At 43.1% G+C, this 17,495-nt stretch overlaps 3 protein-coding genes across 5 annotated transcripts in view; 1 reads left to right on the top strand and 2 right to left on the bottom strand.

Annotated features, from left to right (window-relative positions):
- Nucleotides 1-9,413, bottom strand: part of KIF4A (kinesin family member 4A) — a 129,424-nt gene extending 120,011 nt beyond the window's left edge. The window contains exons 1-4 of the mRNA XM_030934074.1: nucleotides 9,375-9,413; nucleotides 8,947-9,268; nucleotides 8,720-8,834; nucleotides 2,303-2,493 (exon numbers count right to left, since the gene is read on the bottom strand). Of these exons, the coding sequence (XP_030789934.1) occupies nucleotides 2,303-2,493; nucleotides 8,720-8,834; nucleotides 8,947-9,066 (426 nt within the window). The 5' untranslated portion in view covers nucleotides 9,067-9,268; nucleotides 9,375-9,413. The remainder of the gene's footprint in view (nucleotides 1-2,302; nucleotides 2,494-8,719; nucleotides 8,835-8,946; nucleotides 9,269-9,374) is intronic.
- A 153-nt stretch (nucleotides 9,414-9,566) lies between these two features.
- Nucleotides 9,567-12,926, top strand: PDZD11 (PDZ domain containing 11). 3 transcript variants are annotated; one of them, XM_030934072.1, is made up of 8 exons: nucleotides 9,579-9,664; nucleotides 9,931-10,005; nucleotides 10,173-10,272; nucleotides 11,016-11,099; nucleotides 11,356-11,412; nucleotides 11,701-11,799; nucleotides 12,192-12,252; nucleotides 12,408-12,926. In XM_030934072.1, exons 3-8 carry the CDS (start codon nucleotides 10,186-10,188, stop codon nucleotides 12,440-12,442), a joined length of 423 nt encoding a protein of 140 aa, XP_030789932.1. In that variant the 5' UTR covers nucleotides 9,579-9,664; nucleotides 9,931-10,005; nucleotides 10,173-10,185; the 3' UTR covers nucleotides 12,443-12,926. The 3 variants fall into 3 exon arrangements, with proteins under 3 accessions (XP_010382440.1, XP_030789932.1, XP_030789933.1); XM_010384138.2 differs by lacking the exon at nucleotides 9,931-10,005 and having other exon boundaries at nucleotides 9,567-9,664; XM_030934073.1 differs by lacking the exon at nucleotides 9,931-10,005 and having other exon boundaries at nucleotides 9,609-9,627.
- Nucleotides 12,927-14,515: 1,589 nt separating this feature from the next.
- RAB41 (RAB41, member RAS oncogene family) lies at nucleotides 14,516-17,296 on the bottom strand. The gene is given in 8 exon segments (XM_030934248.1): nucleotides 14,516-14,936; nucleotides 15,196-15,259; nucleotides 15,480-15,573; nucleotides 15,898-16,009; nucleotides 16,149-16,254; nucleotides 16,668-16,715; nucleotides 16,926-16,984; nucleotides 17,173-17,296. Coding segments are annotated over 8 exon segments (669 nt in total). The 3' UTR covers nucleotides 14,516-14,874.
- Between the last annotated feature and the right edge of the window lie 199 nt (nucleotides 17,297-17,495).

Below are 17,495 nucleotides of genomic sequence, written 5' to 3'. Positions count from 1 at the left end.
GTATTCCATGGTGTATATGTGCCACATTTTCTTAATCCAGTCTATCATTGATGGACATTTGGGTTGGTTCCAAGTCTTTGCTATTGTGAATAGTGCCGCAATAAACATACGTGTGCATGTGTCTTTATAGCAGCATGATTTATAAACCTTTGGGTATATACCCAGTAATGGGATGGCTGGGTCAAATGGTATTTCTAGTTCTAGATCCTTGATAAATCACCACACTGTCTCCCACAATGGTTGAACTAGTTTACAATCCCACCAACAGTGTAAAAGTGTTCCTATTTCTCCACATCCTCTCTCTTAAGACAGAGTCTCTTAGGAACAGCAGACACATGAAAAGTTACATGGCAACACAAATTCAGTTCTTTGATGGCATCATCATAGCATTACATTAACCCATTTTGTTAAAATGTGAATAACAGGTACATAGATGGGGGTGGATGGAAAAGGAAGAAGTGGTAGCTAACATTTCAATAGGAAACAGAATTGTAAGTACTTAGAGCAGTGTTTAGCACATATAAGCACTACATTTGTTTGCTATTACAGCTATTGCTATTATTTAACATATCATGATCTGGAGTTATTTTGATACTCAATTATGCTGGCCACAACTAGGTTATTCAAGAGACTTGAGAAGGCTAATCTAGCTGAGCACAGTCACTCACGCCTATAAACCCACACTTTGGGAAGCCAAAATGGGAGGATCACTTGAGCCCAGGGGTCCATCACCAGCCTGGGCAACATAGTGAGACCCCGTCTCTACAAAAATTTAAAAATTAGCCAGGCGAAGTGGCACGCGCTTGTAGTCCTAGCTGCTTGGAAGGCTGAGGTGGGGTGGGAGGATCACTTGAGCAGGAGCTGGAGGCCGCATTGAGCTATGATTCTGCCACTGCACTCCAACCTGTGAGAAAGTGGGACCCTTTCTCAAAATAAATAAATAAATAGAATTAAAAACTGCCTTTAAGGTCTCACTCTGGGGCTCAAGCAATCCTTCCACCCTGCCTCAGCCTCCTGAGCAGCTGGGACTGCAGGCGTGCACCACCTCACCTGGCTAATCTTTAAATTTTTTGTAGAGACAAGGTCTCACTATGTTGCCGAGGCTGGTCTCAGACCCCTGGGTTGAAGTGATCCTCCCGCCCTGGCCTCCCAAAGTGCTGGGATTACAGGCATGAACCACCAGGCCTGGCCAAGAAGGCTAATCTTAATGATGTAATCCCCTGTCTTCCAGTTCTACATCTCTTTACCTGTTAGCATGTTGAGATTGAACTTCAGGATAAAGTATTCACATACAATTTATAATTGCATGCTTAAATTATATAAGTTTAATTATTACCCCCTAAAGGATAAGACATCACTGCTATGGAACCAACTAGCTAGCTTCCCAGAAGCCATCAGTTCCCTAAACATGTGTTTTTGGTGTTATGAAGTTAGATATAATTGGCCAGTCTACAACTATACTAATATACACTAGAACACAAACTTCCATAAGGGCTAGAATTTTTGTTTTGTTCACTGATATATACCAAGTACCTCATATACCCAAGTGCCCAGAATTGGGCCTGGCACATGGTAGGTTATCAATAAATATCTGTTTACACACTCTATCACCACTTATACAGCTCAATATTTCAGCTGGTTTTTATAACATTCTTCATGAGGCAACAGCATTATCATTTAAGTCTCAAACAGTAAAGGGAAATCAAACACTCTTCTGCAGACTCTGCAGGTAATCAGTAACAGAGGCCAAACTGGAATTAAAGAATTCCTATCTGCTGGGCATGGTGGCTCATGCCTGTAATCTGAGCACTTTGGGAGGCCGAGGCAGGTGGATCATGAGGTCAGGAGATCAAGACCACCCTGGCTAACACAGTGAAACCCCGTCTCTACTAAAAATACAAAAAATTAGTGGGCACTCGTAGTCCCAGCTACTCGGGAGGCTGAGGCAGGAGAATGGCATGAACCCGGGAGGTGGAGCTTGCAGTGAGCTGAGATCGCGCCACTGTACTCTAGCCTGGGGGACAGAGCGAGACTCCGTCTCAAAAAAAAAGAAAAAAAGAATTCCTATCATCCTTGTATATGGCAATGCCAATTCCTCCAACAATCAAATTAAACAGACTATTCTAACACCAAGGAAAGAACTGGGTGGGAGCCAGATCCAACTGAGTCAGTAAGTTTTCTCTATCAATTCATTAAAATGCAACTTACTAATTTGAGTCATGTCAGGAAAAACCTGATTTGGATTTATTTCTCGACCCACAGACAATTTCGAATTCAGAATAATTAAACGTAAATTGCTTACCTCTAAGTAAGACACTTTCAGAGTAAATTCAAAGTCACTCTTTTTATCAATTTCTTTGAAGAGCAGTTGTATTACCCTAGGAATAACCCCAACTGTTGGTTCATTCTCTTGCTCTGCAGTGTATGCACCTCCCATCGAATAGGTTTTTCCAGAGCCAGTCTGCCCATAGGCCAGGACCGTTGCATTATATCCTGGCAAAATAGATGTCACACGCATAGTGGTGTTTAAACATTTTCATCTAATCAATATACTCCATTTCCTTCAGCAATTATTTGTAATGAAATTGAGATTGCTCTCTTAATAGAGTCTCTTAAGAATGGCAGACACAAAGAAAAGTTCTGTGGGTACTATGACCTTGGCACTACTCAAAATAAGCAAAAAACAAACAAACAAAACCAAAACAAAACCCAACCCTAAAATGTGTCCCCCTAGTGATAGCCCTTAGAAGCTAGGAAATCGAACACTTAAAGATATGACTGACTAAATGAAGGTGGCCAAGCCACTGTCAAGTCATTTGGAGCTTGAAAATTCTGTCTTTCTACCTTAAGCAATTTTAAATTACAGAAATTAAATTAAAGGAAAAGAAAGGATTCTGGCATGTATTTTCTTGATTAACGGTATTTATCTGAAAAGGAAACAACATTGTTTTTTACAGTCAACGAAAGCATCTACTTTATATCTGAACTCTCAGAATGCATCTGGACCATATTATCAGGCTCCTTACAGAAATATCATCATTTAAGCATAATTCAATGTGATATATGTCCTTTGCTTTTATTGAGAACTGATAAAGACTCATCCATTCAGGAGCCGGGTTCCGTGACTCATGCCTGTAATCCCAGCACTTTGGGAGGCTGAGGCAAGTAAACTGCTTTAGCTCAGGAGTTTAACATTAGACTGGGCAACATGGTGAAATCCCGTCTCTACTAAAAATACAAAAATTAGCAGGGCATGGTGGCGGGTGCCTACAATCCCAGCTACTTTGGAGGCTGACGCAGGAGAATCACCTGACCCTGGGAGGCAGAGGTTACAGTGAGCCTTGGTCAAGCCACTGCACTCCAGCTTAGGTGACAGAGTGAGACCCCGTCTCAAAAAAAAAAGAATCATTTATTCAAAGATGTTCACAATATAGTTAACTGAAAAAAGCAGCTTAAAAATAATTGTTAAATATCAGTGTATGGACAGGAAAAGATCAAAAGTATATGCATTATTAACATTTTGATGTTTATCTCTGAGAAACAGGATGGTAAATTTTTTTTTTTTTTTTGAGATGGAGTCTCGCTCTGTCGCCCAGGCTGGAGTGCAGTGGCGCGATCTCAGCTCACTGCAACCTCCACCTCCCAGTTCAAGCAATTCTCCTGCCTCGGCCTCCCAAGTAGCTGGGATTATAGGCGCACACCATCATGCCCAGCTAATTTTTTGTATTTTTAGTAGAGATGGGGTTTCACCGTGTTAGCCAGGATGGTGTTGATCTCCTGACCTTGTGATCCGCCCAGCTCGGCCTCCCAAAGTGCTGGGATTACAGGTGTGAGCCACCGCACCAAGCCAAAAGATGGTAAATATTTTGTGTTTTCTTTTCCCCCATTTGTATTTTTTAAATTATTAAATAGAAGGCACTATTGAACAGAGGCTTTTTCGTTATCACTTATGTTATCAGTACTGTCTGCAGAAAGACCCATAAAGTATGTTTCTGTTTGAGTTTATTGGCCAGGCGTGGTGGCTCACGTCTTTAATCCCAGCAGTTTGGGTGGCCAAGGCAGGCAGATCACTTGAGGTCAGAGTTTGAAACCAGCCTGGCCAACATGGCGAAACCCTGTCTGTACTAAAAACACAAAAATTAGCTGGGTGTAATGGTGGTGCCTGTGGTCCCAGCTACTGGGGAGGCTGAGGCAGGAGAATTGCTTGAACCCAGGAGGCGGAGGTTACAGTGAACCCAGATCGTGCCACTGCACTTCAGCCTGGGCCACCGAGGGAGACTCAGCTTCAATAAAAAGTGTATTTCTGTTTGGGCTTAGTTCTGGTAAAAATGTTTATTTTGTAGAGTAGTTTTTATATTTTCTCTTGTCAGATAATCCAAATTACTAGTTACTCAGCACTCCCTCTCCCCATTTTTTTGAGACAAGGTCTCACTCTGTCACCCAGCCTGGCGCGCAGTGTGTGCAATCACAGCTCCGCCTCCCAGGCCCAAGTGATCCTCCCACCTGAGCCTCCAGGGTAGCTAGGACTACATGCACGCGCCACTATGCCCAGCTAATATTTTTTGTATTTTTTGGTAGAGACGAGTTTCGCCATGTTGGCCAGGCTGGTCTCGAACTCCTGACCTCAAGTGATCTGCCCACCTCAGCCTCCCATAGTGCTGAGATTATAGGTTTGAGCGACCACGCCCGGTGGGCATTTTCGTTTTATCCCATAAATTCAAAGTTTGGATTGAAGCTAGAGGAAGATAAACAATTGTAGCAAGATTTTATAAAGAAACAATTAGACAATAGATAGGTTATTCTCACTTTAACTTCAAATGTTACAGTCGTGTGCCATATAATAGCATTTCAATCATGTGGAATGTACTTACGATGGTGAAAAATTCCTGTTGCTTATTGACTTAGCCATTATAACACTGCAGTGCAACATGTTACATGTTTGTGTTGATGCTGGGGTAAAGAAACCTACTTCACTGCAGGTCATATAAAAGTATAGCACATCTAACTATGTACAGTATGTAATGCTTTATAATAATAAATGATTGTTACTAGTTTATGTGTTTAGTATATTATACCATACTTTTTATCATTTTTAAGAGTATACTCCTTCTATTTATGATAAAGTTAACTGTAAAACAGCCTCAGGCAGGTCCTTCAGGAAGTATTCCAGAAGAAGATATTGTTGTCATAGGAAATGACAGCTCTATGGATGTTAGTGTCCCTGAAGACTTTCCAGTAGGACAAGACGTGGAGGTGGAAGACAGTGATATTGAAGATCCTGGCCCTGGGTGGGCCTAGGCTAATGTGTATGTTTGGGTCTTAAACAAAAAGTTTAAAAAGTAAAAAAATATATTTTTTTAAAAAAAGAAAAAAGCATACAGAATAAAGATGCAAAGGGTGAAAATGTTTATTCAGCTGTGCAATGTATTCGTGTTTAAAGCTAAGCATTATTACAAATAAGTCAAAAAGATTTAAAAAATTAAAGTTTATAAAGTAAAAAAGTTATAAGCAGCTAAGGTTAATGTATTATTGAAGAGAGAAAAAATGTTTAATAAATTTAGTGTAACCTAAGTATCCAGTGTTTATAAAGCCCACAGTAGTATACAATAACGTCTTAGGCCCTTACATTCACTCACCACTCATCACTGACACACTCAGAGCAACTTCCAGTCCTGCAAGCTCCATTCACGGTAAGTGTCCTATACAGTTGTACCAGCTTTTACCTTTCATATTGTATTTTTACTTCACCTTTTCTACGTTTAGATCACAAATATTTTCCACGGTGTTACAACTGCCTACAGTATTCAGTACAGTAACATGCTTTGCAGGTTTGTAGCCTAGGAACAGTAGGCTCAGGTGTATAGGAGGCTATACTATCTAGGTTTGTATACATGCACTCTACGATGTTCATACAATGACAAAACCGCCTAATAATGCACTTCTCAGAAGGTATCCCTGTCATTAACTGATGCATGATTATAATTTGCTACTTAATTGTACGGTAGTAGCTTCTAAAACTATAAGCATGGCACCTAAAAGGAACTACAAATCCAAATGTACTTCAAGGTGAAAAAAATAATGACCTTAGGAAAGTCTGTCCCTTATTAGTGTGGCAGACATGTTGTCAAGGAACACAAAGCAAGCTTTCTCTGTTAAATGGTCATCATATTTATGTCAAAGCTGTTATCTGCTATTTAGCAAGATAATTTTGCAGTCTGAAGGAAAAAACCCTTTAAACTTTGAAACAATGTTTTAATCTAAATGAAAACTTTGAAGTTTTGAAAGAACTTGTTGGTCTAAATGAAAGATCATAAGAAGATGCTAAATTGAGATTTTCACTGTAATAGATCGCTGGTAGTAGCTGGCATGACTATGGGGCAAGAGAATAACACTTCATAATTTTCTGCAATACCACAGATATATGTAGATAGCAATAACTTGGGAAACGAGGTTTTAGTAGTTTTTACAAAATATTCAGGGCTCTGTGGTACCAGGAGTTCAGAGTACAAGAGGGTACTGTTGAGCTGACTATAAAAAATATTGGCTTTGTTTTTGCAACCGAGGGCAATGTTAAGCAAACACATGTATATTGGAATCACTTTCTACTTTATGTTGCCTTTAAAGAACATAATTTAATTCTATCAGTTTCCCAAGTTAAGAATATAAAAGTAGAACTGTGGTGCTCTTACTAAGCTGTGGAGGGATAGCCTGAGGAATCTGACCAGATAGTGAAGGGTCTGAAAACCATATTGTTTTAGGAATGGCTAAAGGAAAGGCGGGGATAATTAAAGAGAAGAGAATTAGATAGAAACATTTAACGGTCTTCCAAATACTGTACGTAAAAAGGAAAAAGATTAACTTTATAGTGGAGAAGCCCAGCAGATTAACACCTTAATCAAATGATCAAAATGAACATCAGTAGTAACAGAATAAATCAAAATCATGTGCTGCCCAATAGGCTTCAGTGAGAAGAAAACAGCACCACTTCTGTGATATTCCTGCTAAAAGATACACAACTTGAATCTAATCATAAGTAAACACCAGACAAAACAATATTGAAAAACGGTTTACAAAATAATTGGCCTGTAATCTTCAAAGTGTCAAAATCATAAAAGTCAAAAAAAGACTAAAGAATGTCAAAATCATAAAAGCCAAAAAAAAGACTAAAGAACTGTTTTAGAATGGAGACTAAACAGACAGCAAAACTAAATAAAACAATGTGATTTTGAACTAGATCTTTTTGCCATAAAATATTTACTGGGACAATTGGTGAAACTTCAATGGGGTTTCAGGAATAGACGGTAGTAATGTAGCAGTGCAAATTTTATTGTTTTGATGGTTGTATTGTGGTAAGTTAGAAGAAAGTCCTTTTTTATAGGAAATATACACTAAAGTATGGGGGGTATCAGGCCAACAACTCATCTCAAATGGTTCAGGGAAAAAATGTTTTTTTATGCTGTTCTTGCAACATTCTATACGTTTGAAATTATTGCATTAATATCTTAAAATTTTGAAACAAAAATTTCAATGTTCCTTGAGCCAATCATTAAACAAAAAAATGTGAAAAAATATGTGAATAGCTGTTGCCTGGAAGAAGGCTTCTAAAGGGATGAACTAACATCACCGGGTAGAACTTACCAGGAAGCAAATTTCATCTCAATATAAAGATCTTTATAACATAATTAGACTTGTCCAAAACCCAAATCTCAACTGGACTACCTGTGAGTCAGTGAGTTCCCTGTCAAAAAAATTTTAGACGCTGGCAGTTCACCTAACAGATATTGTTAGAATGCATTTTTCTTTGGATGAAAAACAAACTAGATGATACACAAATGTCTCTTTCAACTGTAAGGCACTAGCATGCCATGATTCTACTTCTTTTAAATGAACCTCTGTTTTGAATCTTGAATAACCACCGTATTAGAATAATAATTAGACATCTCTCAGGCACTGCTCCCTTCTTTAGAACCCTGCTATGGTCTTCAACAGCATTAAAGACTTAGCTTCCGCAATAAAGATTATTAACTGGTCATAGTATTCAGAGGCTTTAGGAACTCCCCTTCTCCAGCTAAAAGAATTATACTCATTATTCAAGACCTATCTCAAAGTTTTCCCACTCTGTGAAATTAACCCCAAATTCCCCAAGCTGAGTTAGAGTCATCCTTTTGTTTTTCATACCACTTTGTATGAGAGCAGAGCTACTTCTACAGGACTGACTCTGTTGTATATTTTTAACTTGAAAAATTTTTCTTCTAAAAGGTAAGTACAAAAAATTTAAAAATTTTTATATATTCAAAATTATTTATGTAATCATCTATCTTCATTCCTATTCCCTGGACTTTGAACTCCTTCAGGGCCTCGAAGCTATATTGTTTATCACCTGAATCCCTCAATAAGCTTTGCAGTGCCTGAGACTCAAGTAGGCTGGCACACTTATCACCTTCAGCAACCACCACAGAGTTTATAATCTAATGAAGTTCCAGGATAAACACAAACATATACAAGTCAAAGATGAACAGAACCACATAGAACAAATACAGAATAAAACTAGCTTCAAGGGTAGAGAGACTTTCACAAATGTTATTAGGCTAAGGGCTTTTTGAAGGCATGTATCATGATTCATCCGTTCCTGTATTTGCAGTGCCCAAGCACAGTGCTTGGCACATGGTATATGCTCAAGGAATATATATGCTATGATCGAGGAATCAAATCGCCTCACCTTTAAATACACCTTTTATGAGTGGCGCCACTGCTGTATTGAAGACTTCTTCCTGTTCAGTAGAGGGATCAAACACAAAATCGTAGGTGAAGGATTTATCTGTACCAACCACCACCTAGAGAAGGCAAGGGACAAGACGTAAGGGAAGAAATGAAAGGCAAGACCACACCCCTCGTTACCATTTGGCCCCAGCTGTTCAGACACAGGCTCTGGACTCTGCTACGCACCTGAGGCTCTCCGGGCACGAAGGAAAGGCACATCTGGCAGCCCTCGCTAATCTCTTTGGGGACCAGAGGGCGACAACGCAGCGCCACTCTTACAGGAATTCCCTTCACCTCTTCCTTCATGATCCTATCTCAGCACCGTCTCTCCGAGGGGGAAAAAGAAGGCTCGCTGATGAATGTTAGCAGGTCAGCAGGGGTGGGAGGGCGTCCTCCTCGGTTCCGACCCTTCTCAGCGGGAACACTGCCTTGGGAGATTCACTCTCCAGGACTTGGCCAGGGCTGGACCGTCCGTCAGCCCTGCACTCTAAAGAGAGTGCACGCGCGTCTGAAAGGCAAAGAAAAAACTCCAACGGGGACAGCGACAAAGAACCAAAGCCCTACGGTACCGGGAAAAAACAGGTTCTGAGCTAAGGTGTGCCCCCGTAACTCACCAAACTAAATGTCCCTTCCCCGTTCTCCCTGGGTCTCCCGCCGCCCTGTCCCAGACGGAGCTTTAACCGCCAAGTTTCAAATCCGTCCCGGAGACGCCAACCAATTGCAGTGCGGAATGCCGAGGGCGGAGCGCGCACGTCGGCGCGCGCAGGCCGGCGCGGTGGGAAGGGGAGGGTCAGTTTGTCGCACCCTGGCCCGGCCTCTTTTCGACCCTGCGGAGCATCCGCTTCCGGTTCCCAGATTGAATTGGCGGTGAGCGGAGCTTGAGGTCGCTGTGGACTGCCCACTGGTGAGGTGGTGCGGCGTTTTTGCGGCCGAGAGCGCGGGACTCAGGCAGAATGTGGGGCGGGGACGTGGGAGGTGGCTGGTCAGGTGAAGGAAGGGTCGATCTGGGGACCCTACCATTACTAATCACATCTAGGAAATGTGGGGTGGTGCCTTGCCCCGAGTCCTTGCGGATAGTTAACACTCGCTTGGGCTTCGAAAGTAGATCTTTTTAGACTCGACCCTGATTTCCTCTTCTCCAGATTTAAGACGGTAACATCTGTTTTGCAGGATTGTTGTGAAAAATGGGGTCCTCTTTCTAGAGTACCTGGCAGGTTGCTTGGCATCCAGAAGATGTTTAGCTAAGTTAAGAATTTTCTTCTTCCTTCCTGCTCTCCTCCAACCTTAACACCTAGATGTGGGCTGTGCCCGTAGACTGATTGCCTTGGAATGAGTTAGAGCTGCTTTCTGAAACTTGCTGGGCTGTTCTCCCTTTTGAACCACTTTTTGTCTGTTCTGATTCACTCTTCCAGGGCCTTGCCCAAGATGGACAGCCGGATTCCTTATGATGACTACCCGGTGGTTTTCTTGCCTGCCTATGAGAATCCTCCAGCATGGATTCCTCCTCATGAGGTGGGAACCATCTGTATTCCTGAGTAGGAGATTTTTTCCCCCTGGGCATGAGATGATGCATGAAAGGTAGGATGGCAGGGTTAGAAGGTGACATGGAGAGTGCATCTTAGCACTTGTAGCCAGAAGACCCAGAAGCTGGATTCTGAGCAACAGGACCCATTGGGAACTTCTTTGTGGAAGCCTCCTGCTGGGGTCTATTCACACCGGTTAATTCTGGAAATTTGGAGCCTTCCTTTCCATACTGTTAAGAGGCGAAGGCCAGGCGCGGTGGCTCATGTCTGTAATCCCAGCACTTTGGGAGGCCGAGGCAGGCAGATCACATGAGGTTGGGAGTTCAAGACCAGCCTGACGAACATGGAGAAACCCCGTCTCTACTAAAAACACAAAATTAGTCGGGCGCGGTGGCACATGCCTGTAATCCCAGCTACTAGGGAGGCTGAGGCAGGAGAATCGCTTGAATCTGGGAGGCGGAGGTTGCAGTGAGCCGAGATTGAGCCATTGCACTCCAGCCTGGGCAACAAGAGCAAAACTCCATCTCAAAAAAAAAAAAAAGTGAAGAAATGGGGAGCTACTGGGCTGTCCCAATGCTGTCCATCTACTCATTTAGTCAGTGTTATCTGTTCTACTTAAATTAAGTCTATGACCTTTCCTTTTCCTGACTTCAGGGTGATTCATTAGTGATCCAAATGAAGGTAGGTGTGAAGTAAGACTGGTAAAATTTCTGGTGTTGCTGTGTCTTGCAGAGGGTGCACCACCCAGACTACAACAATGAGTTGACCCAGTTTCTGCCCCGAACCATCACACTGAAGAAGCCTCCTGGAGCTCAGGTGAACTTATGAAACCTTATTCCAGGCTAGATTCATCCATACCAGAAGTTGGCAGTGTTGGGGGGATGGATTGGAAAGCAGGTGCAGATGTGAGGAAACTTTCCTTCTTGTGGACAGAAAAGCCGAGATAACACTTCTACAACTTCTGACTTTCCTCTCAGGGACACACAGGCTGAGCTATTGCACAATGATGCTACTAGTTGTTCTTGTGTTTGTGGTCTCTATTGAGCCCCCATTCTGTGCTCTTGTCTTACAGTTGGGATTTAACATCCGAGGAGGAAAGGCCTCCCAGCTAGGCATCTTCATCTCCAAGGTATTTATGCCCAGTAGGCAATATGGATAGTTACTTCCCTTTGTTAAATTAACAGATTGCAGAACCCTAATGTCCCAAAGGCTGAGAGGATGACTCAGTGGATTCATAGAAGGGGTATAATGGAGACACCCCCTTTCCCACTTTAAACTTTTCATTTGGCAGGCCATCTGTCTGCATAGATTATCACAGAAAAACAATAACACCTTACATTTGAATAGCACCGAATTTCACTGACAGTCTTCTGCAATTATCACATCCCAATCACATGTATTCTCTCTTTACCAACAGGTAATTCCTGACTCTGATGCACATAGAGCAGGACTTCAGGAAGGGGACCAAGTTCTAGCTGTGAATGATGTGGATTTCCAAGATATTGAGCACAGCAAGGTAAGCACAGTACTTGGGCTGTGGTGCTGCAAGAAGCCATCTCAAATAGGACATATTGGACAGGAGTGGCCTGATCTGTAACTTAATAAGAAAGCATTTTGCTGGGCACTGTGATACACGCCTGTAATCCCAGCTACTTAGGAGGCTGAGGCGGGAGGATCACGTGAGCCCAGGAATTTAAGACCATCCCAGGCAACACAGCAAGACCCTGTCTCAAAAAAAAAAAAAAAAAAAAAAAAGAGAGAGAAAGTAAGCACCTCTCCTGGGGAAAGTACCAGAGGGAAGCAGCTATTAGTGATACAGAGGTTGGAGTGGCAAATCTCTTTCCCCATGTTATGATTCTGTCTTGGGTCATATCTCTTCATTTGTACAAGCTGCTGTGTTCCTTCCAGGCTGTTGAGATCCTGAAGACAGCTCGTGAAATCAGCATGCGTGTCCGCTTCTTTCCCTATAGTAAGTGCCACTTTTTTCACTTTCCTGACAGGGCCCTAAATAAGAACTCTTTAAATACTGATAACTAGAGGCCCTACAAGTTGGGGATAGGGAATCGGGAGCTCAAGTGTGAAGATAACCTGCTCTGTTCCTCCTTTTCTTCTTCTTTCCTTCAGATTATCATCGCCAAAAAGAGAGGACTGTGCACTAGAAAGTTGCAGCCCACAGCCCTTCATGTGGACTCTGCCATGACATGCTAACTAGACTTCAGGAGAGCCACTTCTATTTTCAGCCCCTCCCTGGAATAGTGAGTTGGGAGGATGGGGAGACAGCTAACCAACTGCATTACCCAAACTGTATTGCACTTTTAGTTCCCTAGTTTTCTAGGTGAGCTTCATTCCCTGAAAGGAGGATGATATCTAGGCATAACCTAGCCTGTGAGGAACCTAGTTAGGAAAGACAGCTGACATTTATTGAATACCATGTACTAGTCCCTTACATATGTCACATTTTAATTATAGAAATCAGTAGCAAAAAGAATCTTGGGGATTTTCCATCTGACTTCCCTGACCATCTTATCCCATCCTTGTACTGCCAGAGGATTCATACACTTTTGAGACTCCAAAGAGACCCTGTTTTCACGCCTTCCTCCTCCTAGCCTCTCCCCCAAAAAGTAAAACACAATGCTGAAGAAATATTGGTGTGGCTTTTGAATGTTACCGATTGGATGTAAAATGCTATCGAGGGAAGAAAAAGCTCTTCCAAAGAGAGGAGCCACTGGAAGGAACAGAGCAACACTATACCTACCTCGCAACTACCTATGATGTCTGACCAGAACATTAGGGAGGCTGAGGAATTTTAACCACAGTATAACTAAGGAATGGCATAGAGTGAGGGGCACTGAAAGAAACTGCCCGTTCCCCTAGGAGCTTTGAACATTTCTCTGCGGGGGACAGTATTAATATAATTCTCTCTTCTTTCCCACATTCTTTGATCTGGAGCATAAACTAAGGAAGGGGCTTAGATGCATTTCTTTTCTGAGGCAGCAGTAAGAAATTGGTTCACAGTTTCCAACTTGTAAGTTGAGTAGTACTAACTGCTGACTTCTCCCTTTTCTTCACCCCAGCCCCAAATAACATTCTGCCATGTTCCTAGATCTTTAGTTACCAATCCACCGTTACAGGATTCCTGGTCACGCCTATGCCATCGCCACTGACATGTTCAAAATACCGATTTGGAATTGAAAGTTTTCTGGTGTGAGGCTGGGTGTGGTGGCTTATGCCTGTAATCCCACCACTTTGGGAGGCCAAGGCGGGCGGATAGCTTGAGGCCAGGAGTTCGAGACCAGCCTGGCCAACAAGGTGCAACCCCATCTCTACTAAAAATACAAAAATCAGATGGGCGTGGTAGCACACTGCCTGTAATCCCAGCTACTCGGGAGGCTGAGGCAGGAGGATTATTTGAACCCTGGAGGTGGAGGTTGCAGTGAGCCAAGATGGTGCCACTGCACTCCAGCCTGGCTGACAGAGTGACTGTCTCAAAGGAAAAAAAAAAAAGTTTTCTACTGTGGCGTGGGGTGATGTACCCCTATGATGAAGTCCCAGAATTTGCCTTGAAAGAATCCTGGGGAACTTAAATATATATTTATAGACCTGTCTACTGGACAATGATTCTGTTAGTCTGAGGTGGAATCTGGAAATCTGGATTTTTACAGAAGCAAAGGAAATAAGTAAATAAGTCTTCAAATGTAGGAAACATTGTTCTAAATAGTAGTACTATACTGTATGAGGAAGGTCTGGTTCTTCCTATATATCCCACCCTAGCTCTACTGACATACCTCTTCTAGAGCCTCAGTGCTATTATTAGGTGGCAACATCCCTTGAGAGCAGAGCTGGAGGTAGAATTAATGTAGCTCTCTCTATGCTTCCTGGGAAATCCTGTTCTGTGCTCCTTTTTGCTGACCCCCTGCCCCACATTGGCCACGAAAGAAAGAAAATAGTAGTTTGGTTACTTCCATAAAGGCATGTTGGGTGACTTGGCTGAATGTTGAGGTCCAAGACTCTCCCTGTGGTTAGCAGGTCTTAAAAAATGTATCTAAGAAGTATGAAAAACATGGTAAAAAGTCCCAGCCAGGTGCCATGGGCCTAAGAGGCAAAAACCCTCCTGCCCTAAATTGGTTCTCACTTGAGATACTTGGATTGGTTCCATGTTAGGGCACCAACATGAGATAATTGCATTGTGGAAATATAGGTATAGTGTGGAGAAAGCACAAGCAGTAACAGCCTTAGGTTAAAGAACCATTTATTGAGGGTGTACGTAAACAACAACAAACAGTGGAGAATGAATTGTATTGGCCTTTGAAGTATGTCAGCTGCTATAGAACTGTATTCTCTACAGATGTCTTTTAGCCATCAGAGAAGGTAAGGTAGAATTCCCAGGTGCTGCAAGAAGCTTCCACCCAGTAGCTGTGAGATGCAGTCGGGAAAAAATGATAGCACTTTCAGGGGTTCTGTTTTTACCCCAAGCCTAGGAATTGGAAGAGAGTAAGTGGCCATGTATCATAAAACGAGGTGGGGAGGAGAACTGGCATGGCAACCCCAAATGTAAGAAATCCATCAAATGAGGCAGAGAAAGCCTAAGCTGTCAACGGGAACAATAGCTTCTGTTGCCTGACTCCTCAAAGGATTCCAGTTCGATTTCAACTGCTGAAGTGTGTGTTAAGGAAGCTAATACAGTGAGGTGACTGGAGTCAAATCTCAACACCCAGGGTCAGCTTCTAGGAGATGTAGAAGAGGAATTCTTATCTTACAATCCCTCTCACCTAAAGGCAAACCAACGAACTACTTTGGGCTAAAGTTAGTCCCATTTTCCCCTTAAGTACCACTCAGGCATCAACTCAGCAAAGGAAACTTACCTTCTCTACTTGTATACTCCCTACCCCAGCAAAGCTAGGAAAAAGGATACTCCCCTCTTTTGGTGGAGGTAAAGTCCTTGTGGAAAGAAGGGCAGAAACCACACGCCGGAACAGCTGTGTGTGTGTGAATGGTGACCAAAAAAAAAAAAAAAAGGGAAAAAAAAGGTCAGGTTCTGAGGCTGGAATAATTCAGGGCCTTTGAGATACATGATGGGGAGATGAACCTTGACCCCCACCCCACAAAAGATAAGCCAAGGTTATCCAAAAGAGTGAACAGTGGTAGTAGCTACAGACAGAATGCAGTTAAAGTATTATAGAAAGAAACAAGTATTACCTTTTTCACGTTGTAACCGGTTTTGGCACTGGTCTCAATAAACATCACATTGAGGTTTCTGGATTTTTCTTCACCCTCTTCTGCAGTGACTTGTCTGGACGAATCAGAAATGATGGAAAGGGCCAGAGTTATTGGATATGGATAGATTCTTCTGAGGTGTAATGATGCTTACCTAGGGCCAGGAACTCTAGAAGGCTTAAACCCATGACTCGTCTGATTACAGGGTGGGGACTCTCTCCTATACCCCCCACATATCCTTGTGCCCTGATGGGACGCCCCCCGTCCTTCCTCTCCTGCAATGCTGGTAGTGGGCAGAGGAGACTAAGGTAACTCCTCCCCAAGTAAATAGAGCACAGTTGACCCTCCCCATAGAGACTGAATTTTAGGTATGCCAGAAGAAATTGTAGTTATACTTTACCTTTTGTTATCCAAATCAATCTTGTTACCCACCAACATGATGACAACATCGTCACCTCTTTCTGCTCATACATACTCTACCCACTTATCTGTCTCCTTAAAAGAACTGATGTCTGCAAGAGAGTATGTTGCAGAGTGTTGAAACATTTAGGAGAGATTTGGAGAGAACACTTCCTCTCTGCTAATTTTATCAATCTCCCTATCAATCCCTTTATAATCCCCTTTTGAAATAAAACATTGCATAACACCCACTTGTGATGTCATAGACAACCACTGCAATAGTTGAATCACGAATGTAGCTAGGAATTAGGCTGTGAAAGCGCTCCTGGCCAGCTGTGTCCCATAGCTGCAGCTGAACCTGCATAAAACAAATGTTCAGGAAGAAGATGGGGAAAGGTAGAAAAGAAACTAGCCTTTTTAAAAAGCTCAAACCTAATAAAGGCAGAATACAAAAGGTCGGGGAGAGTGGATCCCTGAGAAGTGGCTGCTATAGCCTCAAACCAAGTGGCCTACAGTCCTAGGACAGGTCCAACCAATTTCAATATACTGTTTTGATTCAGGAAGACCCTACAGCACAGCAGATTTAAGGATTCAAGGTCTCTTGGAGTTTATGTTACAGTTGGAGATTAGATGAAGGCAGACAGAACAAGAAACATCATAGGGCTTGGTAATTTGAAGAGGCTTCAGTTTTTTTGATGGTGCTACCCAACTGTGATGAATAGGCCTAAGGAGTTGAAGTGTAGGGTTTGTGGTATGAGAGTTAACACTCACTATTTGGTCCTCCAAGTACATGGACAAGAAGTCAATTCCAACAGTTGCCTGCAAAAGAAAGTGAGATACACTCCAGCATTCCCTCTATTCCCAATATGAGGCAGTCTTAGAACCCAAAGTGGAAAATGACCCTTCAAGAAGTTGTCCTGGCTCCACTTCCCAATGCTTATAATACATAACTTTGAGGAGGAGAATCTCCAGGTGAGTCCGCCAAGAAGAGCGGCAAAAATGTACCATATGACTCGGTGGTGGGCTTACCTGGCAGGCGCAGCCGAAGCTGTTGTACATGAAGCGGGTGATGACGGATGTCTTCCCTACTGTGAGGGAGTTCAGCAGGCCAATCGTTGCCCTCGGTGCCGTTTCTCCCCCCAAAGTTTCTATGAGCCCTCCCTCCTCCCACTCCAACCTTTCCCAACAAGGAGGAACTCGGTTCCCCAGAGAATGCCCCACCCCATTTCATACCAATTACACCTCCCTGTCCCCAAAGCCCAACCCAGACCCGCACCGCTCGGCTCTCCCAGGAATAAGAGTTTAGATTTGCACAGAGACTGGTATTCGGTTCTTTCAGCAGCCTCCAGGCCAAAGCCTCCGGCCTCCATCCAGGCCTTGTCGTGACCAAAGGCAGACATCGCTTCAGGTAGGTGCAGCCAAAATGGCTTCCGACGTTCAGCCTGCGCCGCCAGACGTCATGCCATACTCTACTGACGTCTGCTGACGGCCACTGGCTTCACACCCAGGCCTGGGCACGGCCACGCCCCCTCGGCCCCCTCCTCACAGCTTGCACTGTGCCTCCTGTTCAGCGCAATCCTATGACCACTCGAGTGGGGT

Source organism: Rhinopithecus roxellana, chromosome 7 (assembly GCF_007565055.1).
Source record: "Rhinopithecus roxellana isolate Shanxi Qingling chromosome 7, ASM756505v1, whole genome shotgun sequence".
NCBI classification, from domain to species: Eukaryota; Metazoa; Chordata; class Mammalia; order Primates; family Cercopithecidae; genus Rhinopithecus; species Rhinopithecus roxellana.
Note: the sequence above shows the minus strand (reverse complement) of the source record. Positions and strands in the feature narration are given on the sequence as shown.